The 27,660-nt window shown below is 34.1% G+C and overlaps 1 protein-coding gene across 1 annotated transcript in view; it reads right to left on the bottom strand.

Annotated features, from left to right (window-relative positions):
• The window catches only part of LOC145268448 (ras-related protein Rab-35-like), a 56,233-nt gene that overhangs the window by 2,613 nt on the left and 25,960 nt on the right, over nucleotides 1-27,660 (bottom strand). The window contains exons 2-5 of the mRNA XM_080124015.1: nucleotides 15,787-15,837; nucleotides 14,992-15,115; nucleotides 12,091-12,215; nucleotides 659-783 (exon numbers count right to left, since the gene is read on the bottom strand). Coding sequence (XP_079980141.1) covers nucleotides 659-783; nucleotides 12,091-12,215; nucleotides 14,992-15,115; nucleotides 15,787-15,837 — 425 coding nt within the window. The remainder of the gene's footprint in view (nucleotides 1-658; nucleotides 784-12,090; nucleotides 12,216-14,991; nucleotides 15,116-15,786; nucleotides 15,838-27,660) is intronic.

Here is a 27,660-nt window from a genome sequence, read left to right as displayed (position 1 = left end):
TTTTAAGGGGTCATAATAGGGGTCAAAGTTAAAAAAATTGACCGCTTTTTTTTTTTTTTTTTGCTCAACATACACCTCCAAATACCCGGGCAACGCCGGGCACCAATGCTAGTAATATATATATATATTAGTGTCAGGCATAATGTTCAAAATGGCAGTTTTTGTCAAAAAGGCAGGTATAACTTTTTATCTAAGTTGTTTTAGATTCTATAAATTTCACAGACAATAAATGATATTAACTGTTATTCTGTGAAATTTTAGTGCTATTTAAGATGACAAAAAGTATTGAATGCTTTAGTGATTTATTGTAAAACCCAAGACAGCAAAATAGTTTGGTCTGATAGCTTTTTTTAACCTTACTAAATTGTGTGAGTCAGGGTAGATATATAGTCACACTGCTGAGCCTAGATATGGTGAAATATGTGTCTGTGGATAACTATTTTATAAAGTAAATAAATAAACAAGGAATATGTTTGTTTACATCCAAAAATATGGGGTAATTATTCATATCTAAGGAAGACAACCTTCCTAACTCCCAGAGAGATAAATCATACCAAATTTAATTATTGTTAAAATTAAAAACCAAAAATCGACATATTTGGCGTGGCTGATAGGAAACAAAGAAAGCATAAAATAAAAGTGGTGCTAGGATACACACCTCTTCAACACGGATGTTTTCTTTCGCACTGGCTTCGTATAACTGGATACCCATCTGGTGAGCAAAACGTTGAGCATCATCAAACTCTACCACCTTTTTCTCAACATCATCGCATTTATTTCCGACTGTGGGGAAGAGAGAAAAACAACATGTATTTATATTTATATATATATATATATATATATATATATATACACACACACACACACACACACACACGACTTGTAAAGAAGAGATATCTGTACAAAATGATCTCAATGATAAATGCTTGTACGACACGTGTATCACTCTCTGAACATCCACAGCCAGAATCCAATGACAAGCAAGTTCAAGATAACTGTATGTATGAGCGAAAAAGAGAGAGGGAAGAAAAAGAAACAAGAAAGAAAAAGCAAAACTAAAGTCAGATTAAAACGTGCTCATGGACGCAATAACTGAAGAGATGGCAAGAAGTAGCAATCATGTGTGTGTGTGTGTGTAGCAAATATATAAAAAAAAAAAAAAAAAATAAGGGGTTTGAAAGAAATGGACATAACGATTTCGTCTTCATACCAACTTTTTCTCAATTCATTACAAATTGATCATGCATCATTTTTATCTGTAGCTTTCAACTTGCGAAAGAACATTAAATGGTAAAAACTAACTACAGAACATCGACAGTAAAAATAGCAAAATAAAAAGCGTTGATGGTAAAGCAATCTTAAAAATAGATATCAAACAAATTTTTTTACTGAATTGTCATGTCGCAGTAATGAATATATCCAAAAATTTCGAAAAACAATGAGTTATAAAGTTAATTATTAATGAAAACAGTTTTCGAAGACAATTAGCGAAAATTAAGTTTTGCTAAATTGGCCAAAGATTTTCAGTTTTCAAAAAAGATTTACCTCCCTTTTGCTACGAATCGAACTCTCCAGTTTCTTTTTTTTGTTGCACTCAAAGAACCCAGCCATTCGACATGTGAATAGAAATTAAAATAAAACCAAAACGTTTAAAATTAAAAAAAAAAGTGCTATCTGCCTGCTATTGTGTACGCGACTTTATTTTTATTTTCTGCTTCACAGCAAAAAATAAAACAATGGAATTGAAATACAAGTGTAATTCTTGGTAAAGTATGGCTTTTAACTTAAAACATTGCCAACTTTGGATTTGCTTTTAAACTCTTACAGATATTAATAAGTAGCAGGGTTACCCCGCATTGCCCGGGGCAAAAATGCAACATAATTTCTGTTAATAAAAATATCAATTGTATTTTGTGATCAGACCTGGATTGGAACAATCAAAACAATCTTATTAGCTTTTTACTATCATACGTCATACGTTTTTTTTTTTTTACTATATCATACATCATATGTTTTACGTTTTTGCTATCCTAACAACATCAATTAATGCAAGAATAGCATGAAATTACCATGTCACCGACTGACAAAACACATCTACATTTTTACCTTATTCATTTTTTTTTTTTATTATTTAAACATATTTTAAATTTATATTCATATAAACTTTACTTACTATACCCAGTATATAAAAAAAATTACTATCGTCACTCTATAAAAGAAAAGAAAAATCTTCATGATGTATATATCTGTAGCAGAAAGAAAATATTGTACACCAAAAATCATAACGTTTCTAAATTTTGAGATGAGGATTGGTTATTTGTATTTTGATTCATCAGACTACTGTTCTCATCTTGAGTGTCATTTTCCCAATGTTTCGGTCAATATAACCTCCGACCTTCTTCAAGTGTATCTTGTTGAACTCTGGAATATTTCTGTCAAACTTGGGAATTTGGACAGAATTTAAAGCGAGACCCTTTATTTACTTCACAGGGGTAGCATGTTCTTGTTTTGACAGCCATGACTCGATAGAGGTTCTGAGTAATTTGCAATTGTATTTTTTAGTCACCCATTCGCAATTGTATTTTTCGATCACTCACACTGGGGATTGAACCTTCAGGAGAATATCACTTTTTACAACTGATTTTCCCAGACAGCCTGCATCACTCATTTTGTTAAATAAAGTTATATCAAAGTAAATAATTATTATAATAACTTAGTTTCTCTTCATTGTCCATTTTTTCAAATCTAACCTTAAATAAAAATCTCAGAAAATATTACCATGCATGTCACTTCCTGCATGAAAGAGATTTATCTTAATTAAATGGACAAAAAAAAAAAAAAAAATTAAAACAATGAATTTGCATACGTTTTCATTTTAGAATTTACATTGACAATTTAGCTACATTGAAACCAGGATGACAATTTAGCTACATTGAAACTAGGATGACAATTTAGCTACATTGAAACTAGGATGACAATTTAGCTACATTGAAACTAGGATGACAATTTAGCTACATTGAAACTAGGATGACAATTTAGCTACATTGAAACTAGGATGACAATTTAGCTACATTGAAACTAGGATGACAATTTAGCTACATTGAAACCAGGATGACATTTAGCTACATTGAAACTAGGATGACAATTTAGCTACATTGAAACCAGGATGACAATTTAGCTACATTGAAACCAGAATGACAATTTACCTACATTGAAACTAGGATGACAATTTAGCTACATTGAAACCAGGATGACAATTTAGCTACATTGAAACCAGGATGACAATTTAGCTACATTGAAACCAGGATGACAATTTAGCTACATTGAAACCAGGATGACAATTTAGCTACATTGAAACTAGGATGACAATTTAGCTACATTGAAACTAGGATGACAATTTAGCTACATTGAAACTAGGATGACATTTAGCTACATTTAAACCAGAATGACAATTTAGCTACATTGAAACCAGAATGACAATTTACCTACATTGAAACTAGGATGACAATTTAGCTACATTGAAACCAGGATGACAATTTAGCTACATTGAAACTAGGATGACAATTTAGCTACATTGAAACTAGGATGACAATTTAGCTACATTGAAACCAGGATGACAATTTAGCTACATTGAAACTAGGATGACAATTTAGCTACATTGAAACTAGGATGACAATTTAGCTACATTGAAACTAGGATGACAATTTAGCTACATTGAAACCAGGATGACAATTTAGCTACATTGAAACTAGGATGACATTTAGCTACATTGAAACTAGGATGACATTTAGCTACATTGAAACTAGGATGACAATTTAGCTACATTGAAACTAGGATGACAATTTAGCTACATTGAAACCAAGATGACAATTTAGCTACATTGAAACTAGGATGACAATTTAGCTACATTGAAACCAGGATGACAATTTAGCTACATTGAAACTAGGATGACAATTTAGCTACATTGAAACTAGGATGACAATTTAGCTACATTGAAACTAGGATGACAATTTAGCTACATTGAAACTAGGATGACAATTTAGCTACATTGAAACTAGGATGACAATTTAGCTACATTGAAACCAGGATGACAATTTAGCTACATTGAAACCAAGATGACAATTTAGCTACATTGAAACTAGGATGACAATTTAGCTACATTGAAACCAGGATGACAATTTAGCTACATTGAAACCAGGATTACAATTTAGCTACATTGAAACTAGGATGACAATTTAGCTACATTGAAACTAGGATGACAATTTAGCTACATTGAAACCAGGATGACAATTTAGCTACATTGAAACCAGGATGACAATTTAGCTACATTGAAACTAGGATGACAATTTAGCTACATTGAAACCAAGATGACAATTTAGCTACATTGAAACCAGGATGACAATTTAGCTACATTGAAACCAGGATGACAATTTATCTACATTGAAACTAGGATGACAATTTAGCCACATTGAAACTAGGATGACAATTTCGCTACATTGAAACCAGGATGACAATTTAGCTACATTGAAACTAGGATGACAATTTAGCTACATTGAAACTAGGATGACAATTTACCTACATTGAAACCAGGATGACAATTTAGCTACATTGAAACTAGGATGACAATTTAGCTACATTGAAACCAGGATGACAATTTAGCTACATTGAAACCAGGATGACAATTTAGCTACATTGAAACCAGGATGACATTTAGCTACATTGAAACTAGGATGACAATTTACCTACATTGAAACTAGGATGACAATTTACCTACATTGAAACTAGGATGACAATTTAGCCACATTGAAACTAGGATGACAATTTAGCCACATTGAAACTAGGATGACAATTTAGCTACATTGAAACCAGGATGACATTTAGCTACATTGAAACTAGGATGACAATTTACCTACATTGAAACTAGGATGACAATTTACCTACATTGAAACTAGGATGACAATTTAGCCACATTGAAACTAGGATGACAATTTAGCCACATTGAAACTAGGATGACAATTTAGCTACATTGAAACCAGGATGACAATTTAGCTACATTGAAACCAGGATGACAATTTAGCTACATTGAAACTAGGATGACAATTTAGCTACATTGAAACCAGGATGACAATTTAGCTACATTGAAACTAGGATGACAATTTAGCTACATTGAAACTAGGATGACAATTTAGCTACATTGAAACTAGGATGACAATTTAGCTACATTGAAACCAGGATGACAATTTAGCTACATTGAAACCAGGATGACAATTTAGCTACATTGAAACCAGGATGACAATTTAGCTACATTGAAACTAGGATGACAATTTAGCTACATTGAAACTAGGATGACAATTTAGCTACATTGAAACCAGGATGACAATTTAGCTACATTGAAACTAGGATGACAATTTAGCTACATTGAAACTAGGATGACAATTTAGCTACATTGAAACTAGGATGACAATTTAGCTACATTGAAACCAGGATGACAATTTAGCTACATTGAAACTAGGATGACATTTAGCTACATTGAAACTAGGATGACATTTAGCTACATTGAAACTAGGATGACAATTTAGCTACATTGAAACTAGGATGACAATTTAGCTACATTGAAACCAAGATGACAATTTAGCTACATTGAAACTAGGATGACAATTTAGCTACATTGAAACCAGGATGACAATTTAGCTACATTGAAACCAGGATGACAATTTAGCTACATTGAAACTAGGATGACAATTTAGCTACATTGAAACTAGGATGACAATTTAGCTACATTGAAACTAGGATGACAATTTAGCTACATTGAAACTAGGATGACAATTTAGCTACATTGAAACCAGGATGACAATTTAGCTACATTGAAACCAAGATGACAATTTAGCTACATTGAAACTAGGATGACAATTTAGCTACATTGAAACCAGGATGACAATTTAGCTACATTGAAACCAGGATTACAATTTAGCTACATTGAAACTAGGATGACAATTTAGCTACATTGAAACTAGGATGACAATTTAGCCACATTGAAACTAGGATGACAATTTAGCTACATTGAAACCAGGATGACAATTTAGCTACATTGAAACTAGGATGACAATTTAGCTACATTGAAACTAGGATGACAATTTAGCCACATTGAAACTAGGATGACAATTTAGCTACATTGAAACCAGGATGACAATTTAGCTACATTGAAACTAGGATGACAATTTAGCTACATTGAAACTAGGATGACAATTTAGCTACATTGAAACCAGGATGACAATTTAGCTACATTGAAACTAGGATGACAATTTAGCTACATTGAAACTAGGATGACAATTTAGCTACATTGAAACTAGGATGACAATTTAGCTACATTGAAACCAAGATGACAATTTAGCTACATTGAAACTAGGATGACAATTTAGCTACATTGAAACCAGGATGACAATTTAGCTACATTGAAACCAGGATGACAATTTATCTACATTGAAACTAGGATGACAATTTAGCTACATTGAAACTAGGATGACATTTAGCTACATTGAAACCAGGATGACAATTTAGCTACATTGAAACCAGGATGACAATTTATCTACATTGAAACTAGGATGACAATTTAGCTACATTGAAACTAGGATGACAATTTAGCTACATTGAAACCAGGATGACAATTTAGCTACATTGAAACCAGGATGACAATTTAGCTACATTGAAACTAGGATGACAATTTAGCTACATTGAAACCAAGATGACAATTTAGCTACATTGAAACCAGGATGACAATTTAGCTACATTGAAACCAGGATGACAATTTATCTACATTGAAACTAGGATGACAATTTAGCTACATTGAAACTAGGATGACAATTTAGCTACATTGAAACCAGGATGACAATTTAGCTACATTGAAACTAGGATGACAATTTAGCTACATTGAAACCAAGATGACAATTTAGCTACATTGAAACTAGGATGACAATTTAGCTACATTGAAACCAGGATGACAATTTAGCTACATTGAAACTAGGATGACAATTTAGCTACATTGAAACTAGGATGACAATTTAGCCACATTGAAACTAGGATGACAATTTAGCTACATTGAAACTAGGATGACAATTTAGCTACATTGAAACTAGGATGACAATTTAGCCACATTGAAACTAGGATGACAATTTAGCTACATTGAAACCAGGATGACAATTTAGCTACATTGAAACTAGGATGACAATTTAGCTACATTGAAACTAGGATGACAATTTAGCCACATTGAAACTAGGATTACAATTTAGCTACATTGAAACTAGGATGACAATTTAGCTACATTGAAACTAGGATGACAATTTAGCCACATTGAAACTAGGATGACAATTTAGCTACATTGAAACCAGGATGACAATTTAGCTACATTGAAACTAGGATGACAATTTAGCTACATTGAAACTAGGATGACAATTTAGCCACATTGAAACTAGGATGACAATTTAGCTACATTGAAACCAGGATGACAATTTAGCTACATTGAAACTAGGATGACAATTTAGCTACATTGAAACTAGGATGACAATTTAGCCACATTGAAACTAGGATGACAATTTAGCTACATTGAAACTAGGATGACAATTTAGCTACATTGAAACTAGGATGACAATTTAGCCACATTGAAACTAGGATGACAATTTAGCTACATTGAAACCAGGATGACAATTTAGCTACATTGAAACTAGGATGACAATTTAGCTACATTGAAACTAGGATGACAATTTAGCCACATTGAAACTAGGATTACAATTTAGCTACATTGAAACTAGGATGACAATTTAGCTACATTGAAACTAGGATGACAATTTAGCCACATTGAAACTAGGATGACAATTTAGCTACATTGAAACCAGGATGACAATTTAGCTACATTGAAACTAGGATGACAATTTAGCTACATTGAAACTAGGATGACAATTTAGCCACATTGAAACTAGGATGACAATTTAGCTACATTGAAACCAGGATGACAATTTAGCTACATTGAAACTAGGATGACAATTTAGCTACATTGAAACTAGGATGACAATTTAGCTACATTGAAACCAGGATGACAATTTAGCTACATTGAAACTAGGATGACAATTTAGCTACATTGAAACCAGGATGACAATTTAGCTACATTGAAACTAGGATGACAATTTAGCTACATTGAAACTAGGATGACAATTTAGCTACATTGAAACTAGGATGACAATTTAGCTACATTGAAACCAGGATGACAATTTAGCTACATTGAAACCAGGATGACAATTTAGCTACATTGAAACCAGGATGACAATTTAGCTACATTGAAACCAGGATGACAATTTAGCTACATTGAAACTAGGATGACAATTTAGCTACATTGAAACTAGGATGACAATTTAGCTACATTGAAACCAGGATGACAATTTAGCTACATTGAAACTAGGATGACAATTTAGCTACATTGAAACTAGGATGACAATTTAGCTACATTGAAACTAGGATGACAATTTAGCTACATTGAAACCAAGATGACAATTTAGCTACATTGAAACTAGGATGACAATTTAGCTACATTGAAACTAGGATGACAATTTAGCTACATTGAAACCAGGATGACAATTTAGCTACATTGAAACCAGGATTACAATTTAGCTACATTGAAACTAGGATGACAATTTAGCTACATTGAAACTAGGATGACAATTTAGCCACATTGAAACTAGGATGACAATTTAGCTACATTGAAACCAGGATGACAATTTAGCTACATTGAAACTAGGATGACAATTTAGCTACATTGAAACTAGGATGACAATTTAGCTACATTGAAACCAGGATGACAATTTAGCTACATTGAAACTAGGATGACAATTTAGCCACATTGAAACTAGGATGACAATTTAGCTACATTGAAACCAGGATGACAATTTAGCTACATTGAAACTAGGATGACAATTTAGCTACATTGAAACTAGGATGACAATTTAGCTACATTGAAACCAGGATGACAATTTAGCTACATTGAAACTAGGATGACAATTTAGCCACATTGAAACTAGGATGACAATTTAGCTACATTGAAACCAGGATGACAATTTAGCTACATTGAAACTAGGATGACAATTTAGCTACATTGAAACTAGGATGACAATTTACCTACATTGAAACCAGGATGACAATTTAGCTACATTGAAACTAGGATGACAATTTAGCTACATTGAAACCAGGATGACAATTTAGCTACATTGAAACCAGGATGACAATTTAGCTACATTGAAACCAGGATGACATTTAGCTACATTGAAACTAGGATGACAATTTACCTACATTGAAACTAGGATGACAATTTACCTACATTGAAACTAGGATGACAATTTAGCCACATTGAAACTAGGATGACAATTTAGCCACATTGAAACTAGGATGACAATTTAGCTACATTGAAACCAGGATGACATTTAGCTACATTGAAACCAGGATGACAATTTAGCTACATTGAAACCAGGATGACAATTTAGCTACATTGAAACTAGGATGACAATTTAGCTACATTGAAACTAGGATGACAATTTAGCTACATTGAAACCAGGATGACAATTTAGCTACATTGAAACCAGGATGACAATTTAGCTACATTGAAACCAGGATGACAATTTAGCTACATTGAAACCAGGATGACAATTTAGCTACATTGAAACCAGGATGACAATTTAGCTACATTGAAACCAGGATGACAATTTAGCTACATTGAAACTAGGATGACAATTTAGCTACATTGAAACTAGGATGACAATTTAGCTACATTGAAACCAGGATGACAATTTAGCTACATTGAAACTAGGATGACAATTTAGCTACATTGAAACTAGGATGACAATTTAGCTACATTGAAACTAGGATGACAATTTAGCTACATTGAAACCAGGATGACAATTTAGCTACATTGAAACCAGGATGACAATTTAGCTACATTGAAACCAGGATGACAATTTAGCTACATTGAAACTAGGATGACAATTTAGCTACATTGAAACTAGGATGACAATTTAGCTACATTGAAACCAGGATGACAATTTAGCTACATTGAAACCAGGATGACAATTTAGCTACATTGAAACCAGGATGACAATTTAGCTACATTGAAACCAGGATGACAATTTAGCTACATTGAAACCAGGATGACAATTTAGCTACATTGAAACCAGGATGACAATTTAGCTACATTGAAACTAGGATGACAATTTAGCTACATTGAAACTAGGATGACAATTTAGCTACATTGAAACCAGGATGACAATTTAGCTACATTGAAACTAGGATGACAATTTAGCTACATTGAAACCAGGATGACAATTTAGCTACATTGAAACTAGGATGACAATTTAGCTACATTGAAACTAGGATGACAATTTAGCTACATTGAAACCAGGATGACAATTTAGCTACATTGAAACCAGGATTACAATTTAGCTACATTGAAACTAGGATGACAATTTAGCTACATTGAAACTAGGATGACAATTTAGCTACATTGAAACCAGGATGACAATTTAGCTACATTGAAACCAGGATGACAATTTAGCTACATTGAAACTAGGATGACAATTTAGCTACATTGAAACTAGGATGACAATTTAGCTACATTGAAACCAGGATGACAATTTAGCTACATTGAAACCAGGATTACAATTTAGCTACATTGAAACTAGGATGACAATTTAGCTACATTGAAACCAGGATGACAATTTAGCTACATTGAAACCAGGATGACAATTTAGCTACATTGAAACCAGGATGACAATTTAGCTACATTGAAACTAGGATGACAATTTAGCTACATTGAAACTAGGATGACAATTTAGCTACATTGAAACCAGGATGACAATTTAGCTACATTGAAACTAGGATGACAATTTAGCTACATTGAAACCAGGATGACAATTTAGCTACATTGAAACTAGGATGACATTTAGCTACATTGAAACTAGGATGACAATTTAGCTACATTGAAACCAGGATGACAATTTAGCTACATTGAAACTAGGATGACAATTTAGCTACATTGAAACCAGGATGACAATTTAGCTACATTGAAACTAGGATGACAATTTAGCTACATTGAAACCAGGATGACAATTTAGCTACATTGAAACCAGGATGACAATTTAGCTACATTGAAACTAGGATGACAATTTAGCTACATTGAAACCAGGATGACAATTTAGCTACATTGAAACCAGGATGACAATTTAGCTACATTGAAACCAGGATGACAATTTAGCTACATTGAAACCAGGATGACAATTTAGCTACATTGAAACCAGGATGACAATTTAGCTACATTGAAACCAGGATGACAATTTAGCTACATTGAAACCAGGATGACAATTTAGCTACATTGAAACTAGGATGACAATTTAGCTACATTGAAACTAGGATGACAATTTAGCTACCTGAAAGATAACTGAGCTATATTTACATAAAAATCTTTTAACAATTTGAATTTAATGCTTTGGAATTTCTCGTAAATAAGAAAAAAATTCACTTAAAAAAAAAAAAACACAAACTAAAAATAACACTCATTCTATTTCATAAAGACATCACACGTTTTAAATTCTAACAGCTTCGTTCATTATAAATAAAAAAATTCTTATAATGATAAGTAGTAAGATTGCACATGTAAACACAAGAATAGGTTTAAGGCTCCCAAAATTTATACTAGAATGTTCCCCTAAGAACTTTTGGATGTAGTAGATAAAATACTGAGCAAACTTCAATTCTTCTACAATTTGCAAATTACTTAAGATTTTTATCTAGTCATGGCTGATAAAATAGGAGCATGCCCCCCTGGGGATTAAATGAAGGCTTCCATTCGAAATTCCAGAGGTTGACAGAAAGATTCCCAAGTTTGACAAGATACACCTGAAGAAAGTCAATTACATACACCGAAATGCTGTGACAATAACACTCAAAATGAGAACAGTAACCGGAGCAGTAGATACATTTTAAATGTTGATTTCAAAATATTGAAAATCCAAACTTATACAAAATTATTTGTCATTCACACACAGTTGAATTACTTACCTAGAATTCGGCTGACAAGATCACAATTTTGGTCAATCTCGTGCAACCATCGCTTCACATTTGCAAATGATTCGCCACTTGTGACATCGTACACTACAATGACTCCATGTGTTCCTCTGTAATAGCTGTAGAAGAAATATGTAGATATTACATGCACTGTTGCAAAATGTTTCTATGCTATTATGTGGTACTATGAAGAGGACCTATGGTCACTAAGTGCTGAGAGGAGAAGGAGGACAATAAACAAAGAAATAGGAAATGGCCTAGAATAAACAAAGAAAGGGGAAATAAACAATGAATCTGTAGATATTTTTAGATTGAGCCTTTAGATTTAACGACAATAGAAACCTACAGAACAGATAACAAAGACAACCAACGACACTTGACGGGGGTATCAAAGAGACGCTTAGAGAGGAAAGGGCAGCTTCTGGGCAGCCGGGGTAGGGGACTTGATATCGCAACACCAGGTAGTCAGTAGTTGGCAGCTGCTGTTTGCAGCGGATAGGACTCAGTAGTTCAGAGCAGTTGGTGATGGATAATGGACAGATTTTAGAGCAGACAGCGAAACAGATCGAGATGAATTGCGACTGACAGATGAACATAACATCGATAGAACATGGAAAAGACATACGCACTCAAACCGTCAAATATATGTGAAACATTGGCGTTTGTGTTTTTCTCCTGTTTGTTTTATTCTATTCTTCTAGTTGTGGACCCACGTGTGTCCCCATCGACAATCGCCAGTGATGAAATGATGATCTCACGACGCTGGAGGTTTGCAGTCTGTCAGGGGACCCACACGTGTTGTCACAATTATATTAATAGCTTTTTATTTTTTTCCAAGGTAAAACAACTTTAAAATGTACATGACATAACTTGTTTAGATTTAAACTCAACTCAACATGCACAGGCAACATGAATTGGAACAAATACATAGAGGACATTGCCAAGGTTGCTGCAAAGAAGGTAGGCTTCATCTACCATTCTAGAAATTACTCATGCCAAAGAGCATCCTACATCTTTACAAGGCTGCAATTTGCCCATGTATAGAGTATTGTTGCCACATTTGGGCTGGTGCATCTACTTTTAGTCTCCCACTTTTAGACTAAGTAAAAAAAAAAAAGTCTCAAATCTAATAGGTTCTGTACTGTCGGCCAAGCTCCAATCCTACCCTATTGATGCAATATCGTTTTCCTGCATCTATTTTACAAGTACTTTAATGGAATGTGCTTTAATGAACTTACAGCAGTTATGCCCCCACCCCTCGCTTTACATACTCCCACGTAAACTGACAAGCAGCAAAGTTCCACCCCTTTACTGTCGAGGTCACTAAATGCTGGGAAACCTTCTACAATGACTTCTTCCCTCAGACTTTAGAATTCCCTCCCTCTTTCCTGCTTCCCTGACAGTATTAAACTGCAGAAGTTAAATGTAAAGTGGTCAGACATCTCGGCATTCAATTTCCAACAGCCCCTATTAGACATAATCCCAAGTAGTAGCTCCTTATGTTTCAAGTAGCACATTTTCCAACATGTTTCCTTGGATAAGCCCATTTTCCAACATGTTTCCTCGGATAAGCCCATTTTCCAACATGTTTCCTCGGATAAGCCCATTTTCCAACATGTTTCCTCGGATAAGCCCATTTTCCAACATGTTTCCTTGGATAAGCCCATTTGGTTGTAATAATGCTGAAATGAATGATTTGGATAAAAAAAAAAGGTGGATATTGTTTTCTGTGTAGAAGTGTAACTAGAAAACCATAGTTTCTTGCTAAAACCACCTATCTGATATACGTATATACTTTTTTATTTATTTTTACATAAACATTTAAGTATTAATACACATTCATGAGTATGTTTCAGTCAACAAGAGACATCATCAGGCAAGGTCGCTTTTACAAAAGTTCAGTCCTTCATTGTTTTATATATGTACATGACAAATAAATCCATACATGACAAATGGATCCATACATGACAAATGGATCCATACATGACAAATGAATCCATACATGACAAATGGATCCATACATGACAAATAAATCCATACATGACAAATAAATCCATACATGACAAATGGATCCATACATGACAAATGGATACATTTATGACAAATGAATAAATGCAAAAGTTGGGGTTGATTTCTCACATTAATAGTAAACATAAAATGCATTATTTCAAGTAAATTCAACTTTACACAATAAGTGCATCATCTTTTTATTTACTACTTATATATGTGATATTAGTCGCAACGTGAACCAATTTGCATATTTGTTTTGAAAAAGGACATCTATTAATTAACTATCATTTGTTAATGTTTTGGAATTCAAGGGTTATTTTGATTTTAACAAATACTTCTGTTTCACAAAATTTTATTTCCTGGACAAATATTTAGCATGCTTGCTTTTTGTTTTTTCTTTTATTGAATTGAATAATTGGGTAGTCGTAAATCATCTGTGCCTGATAAATGGTTACTTGTTAAAACCTCCCCCCAAAAAACGAAACATTCATTAATTAACTATTAGTTGTTATTTTTTTAATTCAATGACTGTATTGATTTTAATATAGTTCCGTTTTACAATATTTCGTTTCCTGGACAAATATTTAGCATTTGTGTTCAAACATTCCTTTAGAAGAACCAGACTTAATTTTCAACAATTTCTACATTGTAAATGAAAAGACAATTTGAATTTTCTTTCTATTTTCTTTACGGTTAAATTTAAATAATGAATAAATTTATTATTATTAGATTACTAAAATGTTAATGTTTATCTTTATTGATAAGCGAGAAAGATTTTATTTGTGTTTAGAACAAAGTCATGAATGAAATCTTTATTATTTAAAATTAATGTTTCGAGTACCAAACTTTGGATACATTTGTATAAAAATTTATACACCCACTCACGTCGATGTAATTGTTCGGAAGCGCTCCTGACCAGCTGTATCCCATATTTGCAGCTTGACTTTCTCTCCATTGCATTCAACTGTGCGAATTTTGAAATCGACTCCAATGGTCGTTATGTACGATGCTGAAGAAAAAAAAACAAAACAAATATATAATTTAAAAAAAAAAATACTTAAAATGAAAATTCTTGAACACTTTTTCTTCTTAACTTAAAGTCTTGAATTCTTCCCATTTTTGCAAAAGTAGGTTTAGAAACCTTTAAGTGTGCTTGATACAAGAATCACATTAGCAAAACACACCAGAAAGTTTTTTTCTTTTTTTTTTTTTTTTTTTTACTAGAGATCACCGCTTATTAAGGCTCAAGACACACTCAAGAATAACTATTAATGTGTGTCGACTGATAATGGTGAAACTTGGGTAGAATTCGATTACTTAAGGACAGCGCAACAAAAACTTGTTTGCTTTAGACTTGAAAATGACTATTTTGTTGGTAAGCGACTATATCCTTTTCTGCCATAAAAAGCTTTAGAATCTCCCAGACATTACTTCCTCCTTTCAGAGACGGCGGTGCATGAGCCTTCTCTCCATTTGTGACGAGTGCGCATTAGATTCTACAGATTATTTTTGTTCCCAGTCTAAACTTTTTTGGGGCAGCTGGAATTCCTCTCCTTTCTTCACACTAAAAAAAAAAAAAAAAGGAATCCCTAACCTTAACTCCATCTCAATGATTGATAAGATTTTAGGATGGTTCGAGTCGCTCATTAAAATCAAAATGAAAGAATATAACATACTTACGTGAAAATGTATTTTCAGCAAATCTTAATAACAAGCAGCTTTTACCAACACCTGTGTAAAAAAAAGAGTTTATAAATTAATCTAGTATATAAAATTATGTTAATGAGATTTTTCATGTTAACTGTAAATAGCAATGCATATGACAACTCGATATTTGATTCTAATTAGCCAGGCAAACATGTCATTTATCTATTTCCATTCTTTACTATTGAAATTTTAAATTTTAGTGATTACATAATACTATATTCGGTCCAGCATTTCTTTCAGTAAGATACCGATTGAGACACACACCAGTAACTTCTGTCTGTTACAGATTTACAAAATTGAAAATAGTTATCCAAATTTTTGTTATCAGGAAAATACTTTTTCTTCTATGGACATTTATTTATTATCGTAAATAAATTTATTTCTGTTGTTGACTATTCACTTCACTCATAATTAATTTTGTTTGAAGTATTTGATTGTTTTTTTAGGTATAAAGTTTTATAACTCACAAAAATCATTAATTTTTCTATCCGAGTAGTTTGAAACTCTGTGTGAGAGAGAGAGAGACACACAGACAGAAAGAGAGAGACACAAAGACACTAAGTGAGAGAGAAAGACAGAGACATATACAGAGGGAGAGAGAGAGAGAGAGAGAAAGGAGGCAAAGAAAGGGGGGGAGAGAAATAAAAACACAAAGTGAGAGAAAGACAGAGACACAGAGAGGGACAAAGACAGAGAGAGAGAGAGAGAGAGAGGGACAAAGACACAGAGCAAGAGAGAAAGATAGAAAGAGAGACACACACAAGCACAGACAAAAAGAGGTGGGGAGAAAGACAGAGAGAAGAACAAAGACAAAGAGTGAGGATGTCCTTTTCTCTTCCTTGCAGCCTCTATCTCACAGAAGAGATGTTGCGAGTTTGTCTCTGATGTATCGTTATTTTCATGGAAAGTGTTTGACTGAGCTTCAATCTATGGTCCCCCCTCGCAAAACTTTCACAAGAAACACTCGTCTAGCTGTAAACACTATCAATAATTCCCCCCACTCTTTATCTGTGCCTAAACCTAAACGTAGATTCCATGAACAAAGCTTTTTTATTAGAACTGCACGCCTGTGGAATTGTCTTCCGTTTTCCTGCTTTCCGGCTGACTACAATATGGTTGTCTTCAAGTCTAACGTAAATAAGTTCTTGATGAGCCGTTCCATATAAGTTATCAAATTTACCAAATTTTCATTACTAATGATTATTATATTGTCCAATTTCTACTGTACACTCTTTAACTCTTATCCTTGAGTTGCCTCTTTGACCTTGATAATGAGTTGATACCTATGAAAAAAAAAAAAAAAAAGTCCAATGTGAACAAGTTCTAATTGAATCGTCCCCCTAAGTAATCCAAGTTTCAAAATTCCCACTGTTTACTATGCTAAAATCACAATGACTAATGTATACCTATTAACCCTTATCCTTGAGTGGCCTCTGGGCCTTGATAAGTGGTGACACCCTTGTAAAAAAAAAAAAAAAAAAAGAAAGAGAGAGAGAGAGAGAGAGAGAGAGAGAGGTGGTCACAGAGAGGGACAGAGATAGATGCACACAAGACTATCAATTGTTACAAAGGTTACACATTTGTTTGTCCCATTAACTAGATTTCAATCTCCCAAAGAAATTGATTGTTAATGAATCTCAAGTTTTGCAAAAAAATGTGATTTATTGGTTTTCTGTTAAAAATCAAATATTTTCTTTATCATCTTTACCATAGTGTTGAACTTATGGTTACCTTAGTCATAATTTAATCAATTTTATAGAAAATCCTTGACCAATCAGAAAAAACTATCCTGACAACCGACACTCAAATATCTAATAAAAAAAATATTTTATTGCATGACTCTTTTATGGCAGGTAAACAGAGTGCACAGTTGAACAGCAAACTCTCAGAAAGGAATACATTTATTCAACTAAAGTACATACATATTTGGGCTATATTTATTCATTTATGCCTAATCCCCTTTCGAATTTCATAAAAATCAGAGGTATTGAGTTTTTCATGAAGGACTTTAATCACTGTTCTATCTCCTTTGCATAAAACTAAAATAAAGAAAATATAGTTCACATTACAACCCTTTACACCTATGTTCCCAAATTCATAATGATCAGTTAATTAGTAGTGATGGGACGTTTCCAATACAATTACTGATTCTGATTCTTTATAAATCTCTAACTATGAAATTATTTTTTTCTTGATCGCCGTACAAACACTTGTTAAACGTGCAGATATTTTCTAAAACATTGGAAAATAGGCACAAATTCTTCAGACTCCGATACTCCAAAACGTTCAGAGTTTTCTGATTACGGATTCCGATTAATCGTCCAAACATTAGTTTATGGGTGAATCCTGTATACAGAAATATATGAACATATACATATGCATAACTTTATATATAGATTGATATGTCACCTAATTTAGTCTGGATGTATATGGAAAATGGTTAGTAAGAGGCCGAGAAAAAACAAGGTTTAATCTTTGGTCGGGTCACATCAAAGAAGACTTAAAAAAATAAATAAAAAGTACTTGATACCTCCTTGCTAAACGATCATGGGTAAGTGGAAAGTGGAGCAATTCACAAAGTGATGTGGTAGTGAATACATATCCAATTTACAAAAGAATAAAATTAGACTCATTATTATAAGTTTAAGACCCCAAAATCTTGTAGTAAAAAACACCACCGCAACCCATAAAAATCAATAGAACATTAACTATTATAATAATATATACAAAATCTGCAAGAATTAAAATATATTTAAACATACTTTACGATCGAGCTACGCTGGGCATTCCTGTTAGCTTAGATAAATACTTTTGCAGTTTTAACAAAAAAGCTACGATAATATCAGAGCTCTATTTACGCTGAACATGAAGGAGTCCCATGTGGAATTTCCACAGGTCCCGCTAGTAATATACTAAAATGCTTAGTGTAATACTATTTTTACAAAAATAAAATACAAAGAACTTGGGTTGTTAATGTTCCCCTGGACAGTCTGTCTGCTACTACTACTACTACTACTACTACTACTACTACTACTACTGTTGCAGCTACTTTTGAGATTTCCTTTTTTTTCCCTCTAATTTTATTTACTTTTTAGACTTGATGAGGATTCACTGCAGAATCAAAAACGTTTGTGACATTTATGGAACTTACATTAATGCCTTTGGTTTTCATAGAATAAGAAAAATCGGAAAAATAAAAAAGGTATAATTAAACAGAAGCTCTGTCATTTTTAACAATGTTTGCTCAAATGAAAACAAGCTGTCTAAATATACTATTATGAAATGAAAAACAAGCTGTCTAAATATACTATTATGAAATGAAAAACAAGCTGTCTAAATATACTATTATGATTATATATAATCGATATTTTCAATCTTTTTTTTTTTTTTTTTTTTTTTAAGGACATTCTTTGGTTCCTTTCCTTTTGAAAAAGAGATGATATTCTCGAAATATTAAAACCATCCCGGTTACATCAAACAGTAATTTCATATTTACTGATTTGCATTGTGATTATCTTGAAAAAAAAAAAAAAAAAAAAAAAAAAAAATAGATATATGAAGTTAAAAAAAATAAAAATAAATAACATTTTCTTTTGTTTGTCCATTTTTCTTCATATGTCACACCAATGCAACATCCAGTTCTTATATGTCTCCATATCTTTCCCTTTATATATAATCTCCAAAGCTCACAGTATTAATGCGGAAATGCCTCAGGGATTCATCCTGGCCCAACTCTTCCTGATCTTCATCAACAACCTCCCAAATCACATTTTTTTCTTCATCAACATCTATGCGAGAGATATTACCATGTATGGCAACACTTCTAAGGGTGAACCCCCCCCCAAAAAAAAAAAAACCCCAGGATCTTTCTGATTTTCTCTCTTCCAATCCGGAGTATGTGGTACAATAGGATAAAAAAAAAATAAAAAAACGGGTAATTAACTCTAATGCATCCAAAACCAAACTTCTATCTTTTCACCGTCAATGCTCATATCCCTACTTTGCCCCAGTTGAAAAGAATGGCATTCGTCTTTAATCAATTTGCTTCGACAAGGTTTTGGAACTTTTACCCTTGACATTAAATGGAAAACCTACATCAGATCTGTTGCAAAAAAAATCACTGGAAAGATGGGATCGTTCTATCACTCCAGAAAGTATCTCACTCTTGATGCAATCCTTTACCTGTACAAGAGTCAAATATGACCTAAGATGGAGTACTGTTTGTATTGGTGGAATTATTAAGAGCACACGTTCCTGTCTTGACAGGGCACAGAACCATCTTCATTTTCTCACAGAAGAAACGTTGCGAGTCCCTCTTGGCTCTATCATTACTTTTATGGTATGTGCTCAATTGAGCTCCAGTTTATGGTTCCTCCCTGTAAAACATTCACAATAAATACTCACCTAGCTACAACAACCACCAACAACTTCCCTAGCACCATTGGCGCCTAAAACTAAACAAAAATTCCATGAACAGAGTTCATCTGTAGAACTCAATGTCTGCTTCCTGACAGACTATAACATAGCCATCTTAAAAATCTAATGTGAAAAAATTCCTATTGAGCCCTCCTCCTGCTAAATAATCTCATCCTACCCACGTTCTATCATAACCAATCCTGTCTCACCATCAACCTAACACTTGACCTCATCCTAGAGTGGCCACTAGACCTTGATAATAGTGACTTTCAAGTAAAAAAAAAAATGTATTATTGTATTCAATTTAGGTAAACAAAATTACCATTAGTCACGGCAATAAATCTACTGTTTCAGTCTTAAAAAAACAAAACAAAAAAAACAACAACTTCATGATGCGACAAAAAACAGCCTTTGGTATTAGTCGAGGCATGACCTTTATTGAGCACTATCAACAACCTTGTGAAATTTAAGGATTTTTACTTTTGGATATTTTCAACTGTGTGCAAATACATAATGTACACATACACTTTATTAGTGATATGATGCCAAAAAAGAAAGCAAAAGCACAAAAAAAAAAAAAAAATTCTTCCTTCCATTGACTTTTTAAATTTACAAATTTTAATTCAAATTCAAACCATTTACACCAAGAACCCCCCCCCCCACTGTATATGCGTTTCCATGAGAATATAACAATGCAGGAAACCGGGTGTTGGGGTGATGTGATGTATGAACAGAAACAGAAAAACAAACAAAGGTTTTGCAGATTTAAAAAAAAAAAAATCTTTATCTATTTTTCAAAATCAATCACATATACAAATCAATAAATATGGATTTACTGTTTGAGATATATGGGATGGTAGATAGCTGTAAAAATTCTTAGAATAAAATCGCTTTAAAAAAAAAAAAAATCGTAAAAACAATATTCATTTGGTTTCTTAAAGCTGAAGCCTTAAATTTTAGATGTTTTCTAGAATCCAAATCATATAATGGATTCTGATAAAATTTGGAATAAAGATTCTAGAAATAAGGTTTACCTTTGTAAAAGGACATAAAGATGGCGCAAAACTGCTCTGTTCAGTGAGGGGGTGTATTTATATATGGTCTAAGAGTGCTCAATACTAAAATTCTTAATAGAGCAAATATATTTACAATGCCAATACTACAACCTATGTATTTCCCTGATCTTAAGTGGTTTTACTGGCAAACCTCATGTGACGAGACTTTCCAGAGGTGATCAGAGGCAAAAAAAAAAAAAAAAAATTAAAAAAAAAAAAAAAAAAATCAAACTGAATCATGCAAGTTTTATTTGTGTGCTTATTTGTTGTAAACATGTAAAGTAGTGTTAGGGTTGAAATGTACATCAACAACAGTTAGTTTATGAGGAAATAAATCTGGCTCAGGGTTTGACCACCCAAAATTTGATTTCTAAACTTAAAAAAGTAATTACGAAATACCTAAAATAAGTTTCCAGACTTTTGTTGTATGGGCATTTTTGTTGACAGACAAAACTCTAGTCCTCCTTGAAGTAATCTCCTCTGGCTGTAATGCATTCATTGTATCGTTCTTGTGTCACCATGGCAATAACTCTCATCACAGCCTCTTTTATCTCCTCAATTGTCTCATAACAGCTTCTATGGTGTTCTTTGAGCTTAGAGAACCAAAAGTTTTAAAAAAGTCTGGAAACTTATCAAAGGCACCTCATATCTTTTTTAAAAAGAGAGGGGAGTTCATGCTGAAGAATCAAACCATATAAAGTCTTGAAAGATATGAGATCCCTAGGAATTAAGAGTATTTTTTTATGTCCATAGATAAACTGACTCATTTCAAATAAGTAGTTGGGTGATCTACTAGGAATGAGGCCAATATATATTTAATTAAATAATATAAGAATATTTTATATTCGATCATATTGTAATAAAGGGTTGCTCAATATTAAAGATTGAGCATTAATAAAAGAAATATTTAAATGATGAAAATAAAATTGGAAAACTTACAAAATGAATTAAATCATTAAGTGTCCAAGCAAAGAATATAAAAAACTAACCATTAATTCATGGTTTTTCAAAGATGCATTTTTTTCAAATTTATGTTAACCAGTAAATTTGTTAGTTTATTGGTTTCTCCTGAAAATTCATAAATTAATGGTCAGTTTTTATATACCTTGCTTGAACACTTGATTTAATAAATGTAAATTTTCAAATTTTATTTTTCATCATTTCAATATTCCTTATATATATATATATATATATATATATATATATATATATATATATATATATATATATATATATATATACACACACGCACACACACACACTAGCAGTTCAGCCCAGCTTTGCTCAGATTCTATGGAGTAGATAGGCTCTGTCTATCGCCAGACTTCCATACTTCTTTGCCTATTAGCCAGGCGTAGAGGTTGAATCACAGGGATTCAACAGAAACACTCAGTGGTTGATCTTGTTTCCTGACTAGGGCAATGAATGCCGTTTTCTCCACTTCCGACACATCCCATCCCTTAAACTGGGCACTTGGGAGTGCTTGAATGCCATAATGCCAGTGCAAGTAGATTGGGTTGACCATCGTCTGATGGGTTGAGGGTACCGGATAGACAGTTCCTGGCTTCTGTTCCCGACTGGTAGTACAAGAGCCCTAACTCTTTGGTAGTGCTTAGAGCGACTGCTCCATCAACAGTTGTATAATATCGGGATGTTTGTAGTGCCATGTAGTGCATGGAAAGGGACCCTGCATTCATCCTCGGTGGGCTATCCTGAGGCCACAATCCTAGTAGATGGAAGGTCAACTGATGGTCTGCTTGTGTTGCATGTCTGGTATTCTGCATAACCACTTGTTCAGCACCCCTTACCTAAACTGAAACTCTTAAAAAAAATGACAGTACAATAAAAAATTATGCTAAAACCAGGCCAAAACTCAAACAAAACCAAACTGCTTCCTCCATTGAGGCTTGCATTTATGAACATCCATAGGCTTAGATCTTGTTTAAATGATGTTGAAGCATTTCTCCTAACAAACACCTTGGATATCTTAGCACTAAATGAGACTAACCTATACGCCTCCATTCTCTCTAACTACTTTAATATGCCCGGATATCTCCCATACTGCCATAAGGACTGACAGACATATGCACGGGCTTGGAGTCTATATTCGTAACACCCTCCCCTTGACTAGAGAAACAAAACTAGAATCGGACGATGAAGCCTTTATGTGCTTTAGATTTAACATGCAACACAACATTTATTTTCTCTACCGTTCTCTCTCCCTCGACCCAGGACTGTATCCTAATAAACAAAGTCTCTGACAGCATAGATACAGCACTTTCCCTCGACACTAGCACACAAGTGCATGTATTTGGTGACTTCAATGTCTACCACAGCAACTGGCTTAGATTTTCTACTTACACAGACGCAGCTGGTACCACAATACATAACTTCTCTATATCTCATTCCCTATCACAATTGGTTACGTTTTCAACCAGTTTCCCAGACCAGCAAGAACAACACGCATCACTTCTCGATCTGTTTCTGACCACAGATCCCGATGACTGTAATGAATGCTCACAGCCCACTTGGGAACACTGATCATGCAGTGATAATGGTCGAAATCGCCCTAAACTCTAGAGCCAAAACTGAAGAGCCACTGCTCAAAACAACAAGATATTATAAAAAGGCTGACTGGGAAGCCATGAGGGATCTCATCAGGGATGCCCCATGGTAAAATATCTTTTCACTTCCTGCTGAACAGTGCGCAAATGAGACCACTGAATGGTTCAAAATGGCAATTGAAGCACATGTTCCCACACGCAAATTTTATAGCAAGCCCCACTCTCCCTGCCATAGCGCAAAGGCAGCATGCATACCGCAATTTTAACCGACATAAGTCCAGTTCAAACAGACAGAAGTATATAGAAGCCAGAAGTAACTGTAATAAAGAAATAGCGACAGTTAAGAGAGAATTTACTGAAACCACCAAAAAACGCATTGAAGCGCAGAAATTAGGAACCTACAACAGTGTAGTAAATAATGGGCAATCAAGAATTCCCCCACTATCCAACAATCACGAGGTTGTTTGCTCTGCAACTGAGAAGGCTAACATGCTTGCCAGTCAGTTTGTCTCAAACTCCACACTGGACCCTGCTAACCACCCCCTCGCTGACTTTCCTTTGCGGATAGACGCCACACTAGATGATCTGAAAATAACCCCTGCTCAGGTGCATACTATAAGAAATTACTGCAAAAGCATGTGGACCTGATCTCATCCCAGCCGCGCTTTTAAAAAAGTGCTCCACCGAAGTAGCTCCAGTTCTCGCCAAACTTTACAATAAATGCCTTAATGAATCTTGCTTTCCTACCTGCTGGAAAACTGCTTCTGTAGTAACAGAAGCAAGAATTCTGGTGAAAGAACTGACCCAGTAAATTATCGCCCCATTAGCCTCCTCCAACTTTTCGCCAAAATATTTGAGACCATAATTAACCAAGCTCTAGTCCATTACCTTACAGATGCTAAACTTCTGACTGACCAACAATATGGATTTAGGCAAGCCCGTTCTACAGCAGACATCCTAACTAATCTCAGAACATGGAGGGGAGAGCAGAGCGGTAGCTCTAGATATATCTAAGGCTTTTGACAGGGTATGGCATGAAGGTCTTCTCAGGAAAATTAGATCATATGGTATCACTGGAAGAATACTTAACATAATTAAATCCTTCTTAGATAAGAGAAAAATCCAGGTTGTCCTTGACGGTTGTACATCTAAATGATATAAATGCGGGAGTGCCTCAGGGGTCTATCCTTGGACCTCTATTATTCCTAATATTCATAAATAACCTCCCTAAAAAAATTGTCTCGAGATGGGTATATATGCTGATGACACCACACTCTATAATAGGCACCACAGGAAAACAGAAAACAAATGAACACATATCTAAAGAAATGGTGGAAACACTAAAGGATGACATCCGATCTGTAGTAGAATGGGGACAAAAAATATGGATGGTCACATTCAATGCTGCCAAGACTAAACTTGTTTCCTTCAATAATTACAAGAAACCTTCTCTACCACCAATAGCAATGGCCAATAACTCTTTATCTGAAAGTACATCTTTTAAACTCCTTGGCCTAACATTCACAGGAAACAGGAGTTGGAACAATTACATTGAGAGTATTGCCAGGACCGCTGCGAAGAAGGTAGGCTCTCTCTACCGTGCTAGAAAGCTACTAATGCCTGAAAGTATCCTGTACCTCTATAAGGCCACCATTCGCCCATGTATGGAGTATGGTTGTCATATTTGGGCTGGTGCATCTGCCACTAGTCTCTTGCTCCTAGACAAGGTTCAAAAGAGAGTCGCCAATCTGATAGGTCCTGAATTGTCATCTAAGCTTCAGTCTCTGTCCCATCGACGAAATGTAGCATCCCTCTGCCTGTTCTACAAGTACTTTAATGGTGAATGTTCTGACGAGCTGCAAGCACTTGTACCCCCTTGACGTAAATACGCTCAACAAACCCGACAAGTAACTAAATCTCACCCCTTCACAGTAGAGATCCTTAGGTGTAAGAGAGCCTTCTACTTCAGTAGTTTCTTCCCCAGAACCGCTGGACTTTGGAATTCCCTTCCGGGTCCCTGCTTCCCATACTGTACTGATATGCAAAAGTTCAAGTATAACGTGAACAGACACCTTGCTGCCCAACTCCCTACATAGTAACACTAATGCTTATGTCCCTGATAGTAGCCAAAAACTTCATAACTTTATGTGCATATGTATGTATGCATTAAAAGTTTGACACATGTCCAGGTAACCTACATCTAAAATTTCAAGTGTTAGACCCAAAATTGGCAGAGGAGTTTGGTAGAATCTGCAAAAGTCATCTCTTTCAACTTCCACCTCTTAGCAGCCAAATTTTCACCCAAAAACTGATTAAAAAGCTTGCTGCATGTCTGAATACCCTTTATGTAAAATTTCAAATGTTTAGACCAAAAATTGACTAAATAGTTTGCTAGAGACCGCAAATCTTTTGAAGTTTGACCCCTTGGCAGCCAATTTTTCGGTCAAAAACCGATTAAAAAGCTTTATGTAAAATTTCAAAAAGTTTAGACCAAAAATTAGCTTAGTAATTTGGTAGAGACCACAGCGGTCAAATTTTTTTAAACTTTAGACCCAATTTTGACCCCTTAACATTTATTATTTTGGGCTCCAATCAAATTAAAATGTTTGATCCATGTCAAAGTAACCTACATCTAAAATTTCAAGTGTTTAGACCTAAAATTGCCAGGCGAGTTTGGTAGCATTTTCAAGGGTCTAATCGTTGAACTTTGACCCCTTGACAGCCAAATTTCTGACCAAAAACCGATTATAAATATTTTCCGAAATCTCAAAATGCCTAATGTCAAATCTCAAGTCTGTACTCTGAAAACTGACTGAGTAGTTTGGTAGGGAAATGTACACACACAGACAATTTCCCTTATATATATACTAGCAAAAGTATCCGTCGTTGACTGGGTTCAAAAACAGCCTACAGAAAATGGACTGATTTATGAAAGTATGATTGGTTATGAAAAAGAAGGGTTGTAAAGAGATAGCTTCGAATTTGGGTGTATCAAAACCAAAGCAAAATATGATGAAAGTAAAAATAAAATAGATAAACCTCATAATTTATTATACCATACCTCTTCACACTGAAACACTTATCACAATATTCTGTGGATCTATATTAAAAAAACCTTGTTAAACTTTGTGACATATTTCCATTCTATGGAGGTCAGGCATGAACGAACACCCCATAATTTTATTATACCATATTTCTTCAAACTGAAACATAATTATCAAAGTATACTTACGCAGATAGATATGAAACGTCGTTATTAAATTTTGTACCTATTTCCATTCTATAGAGGCCAGGCGCGAACACAGACCCCACAATTTTATTATATCATCCCTATTTAAGTTAAAACGTACTTATCAAAGTATTATTATGTACATCTATATCAAAAACACTTGTAAACGCTTTATTTTAAATTTTTAAATTTTCTATTTCCATACTTTGTGGACCAGGCGCGTACGCAGACCCCACAATTTTAATGAATCATCATTATGCCAGATCAAACATACCCATTCCTGTGTCTCGATACATCTATCATTATATGTGATCAGTTTTCTATAATAGTCAACCATATAGGAGCCTATTCGTGACCAGACACACACACAGACGTTCAGCTTTATATTATAGATTATATATATAATATATATATATATATATATATATATTATATATATACTAGCATTTCACCTGGCGTTGCCCGGGTGTTTGGAGGTATATGTTGAGCAAAAAAGAAAGAAAAAAAAAGTGGTAGTAGGAAGGCAGGCTCGAACCCGTACCACAAAGGAGGAAAAGAATGGGGAAAAAACCTGACGTCTTTG

This window comes from Euprymna scolopes, chromosome 43 (genome assembly GCF_053919585.1).
Source record: "Euprymna scolopes isolate OS-2025 chromosome 43, ASM5391958v1, whole genome shotgun sequence".
In the NCBI taxonomy this organism is placed as follows: Eukaryota; Metazoa; Mollusca; class Cephalopoda; order Sepiida; family Sepiolidae; genus Euprymna; species Euprymna scolopes.
This window is presented reverse-complemented; position numbering and strand designations above follow the sequence as displayed.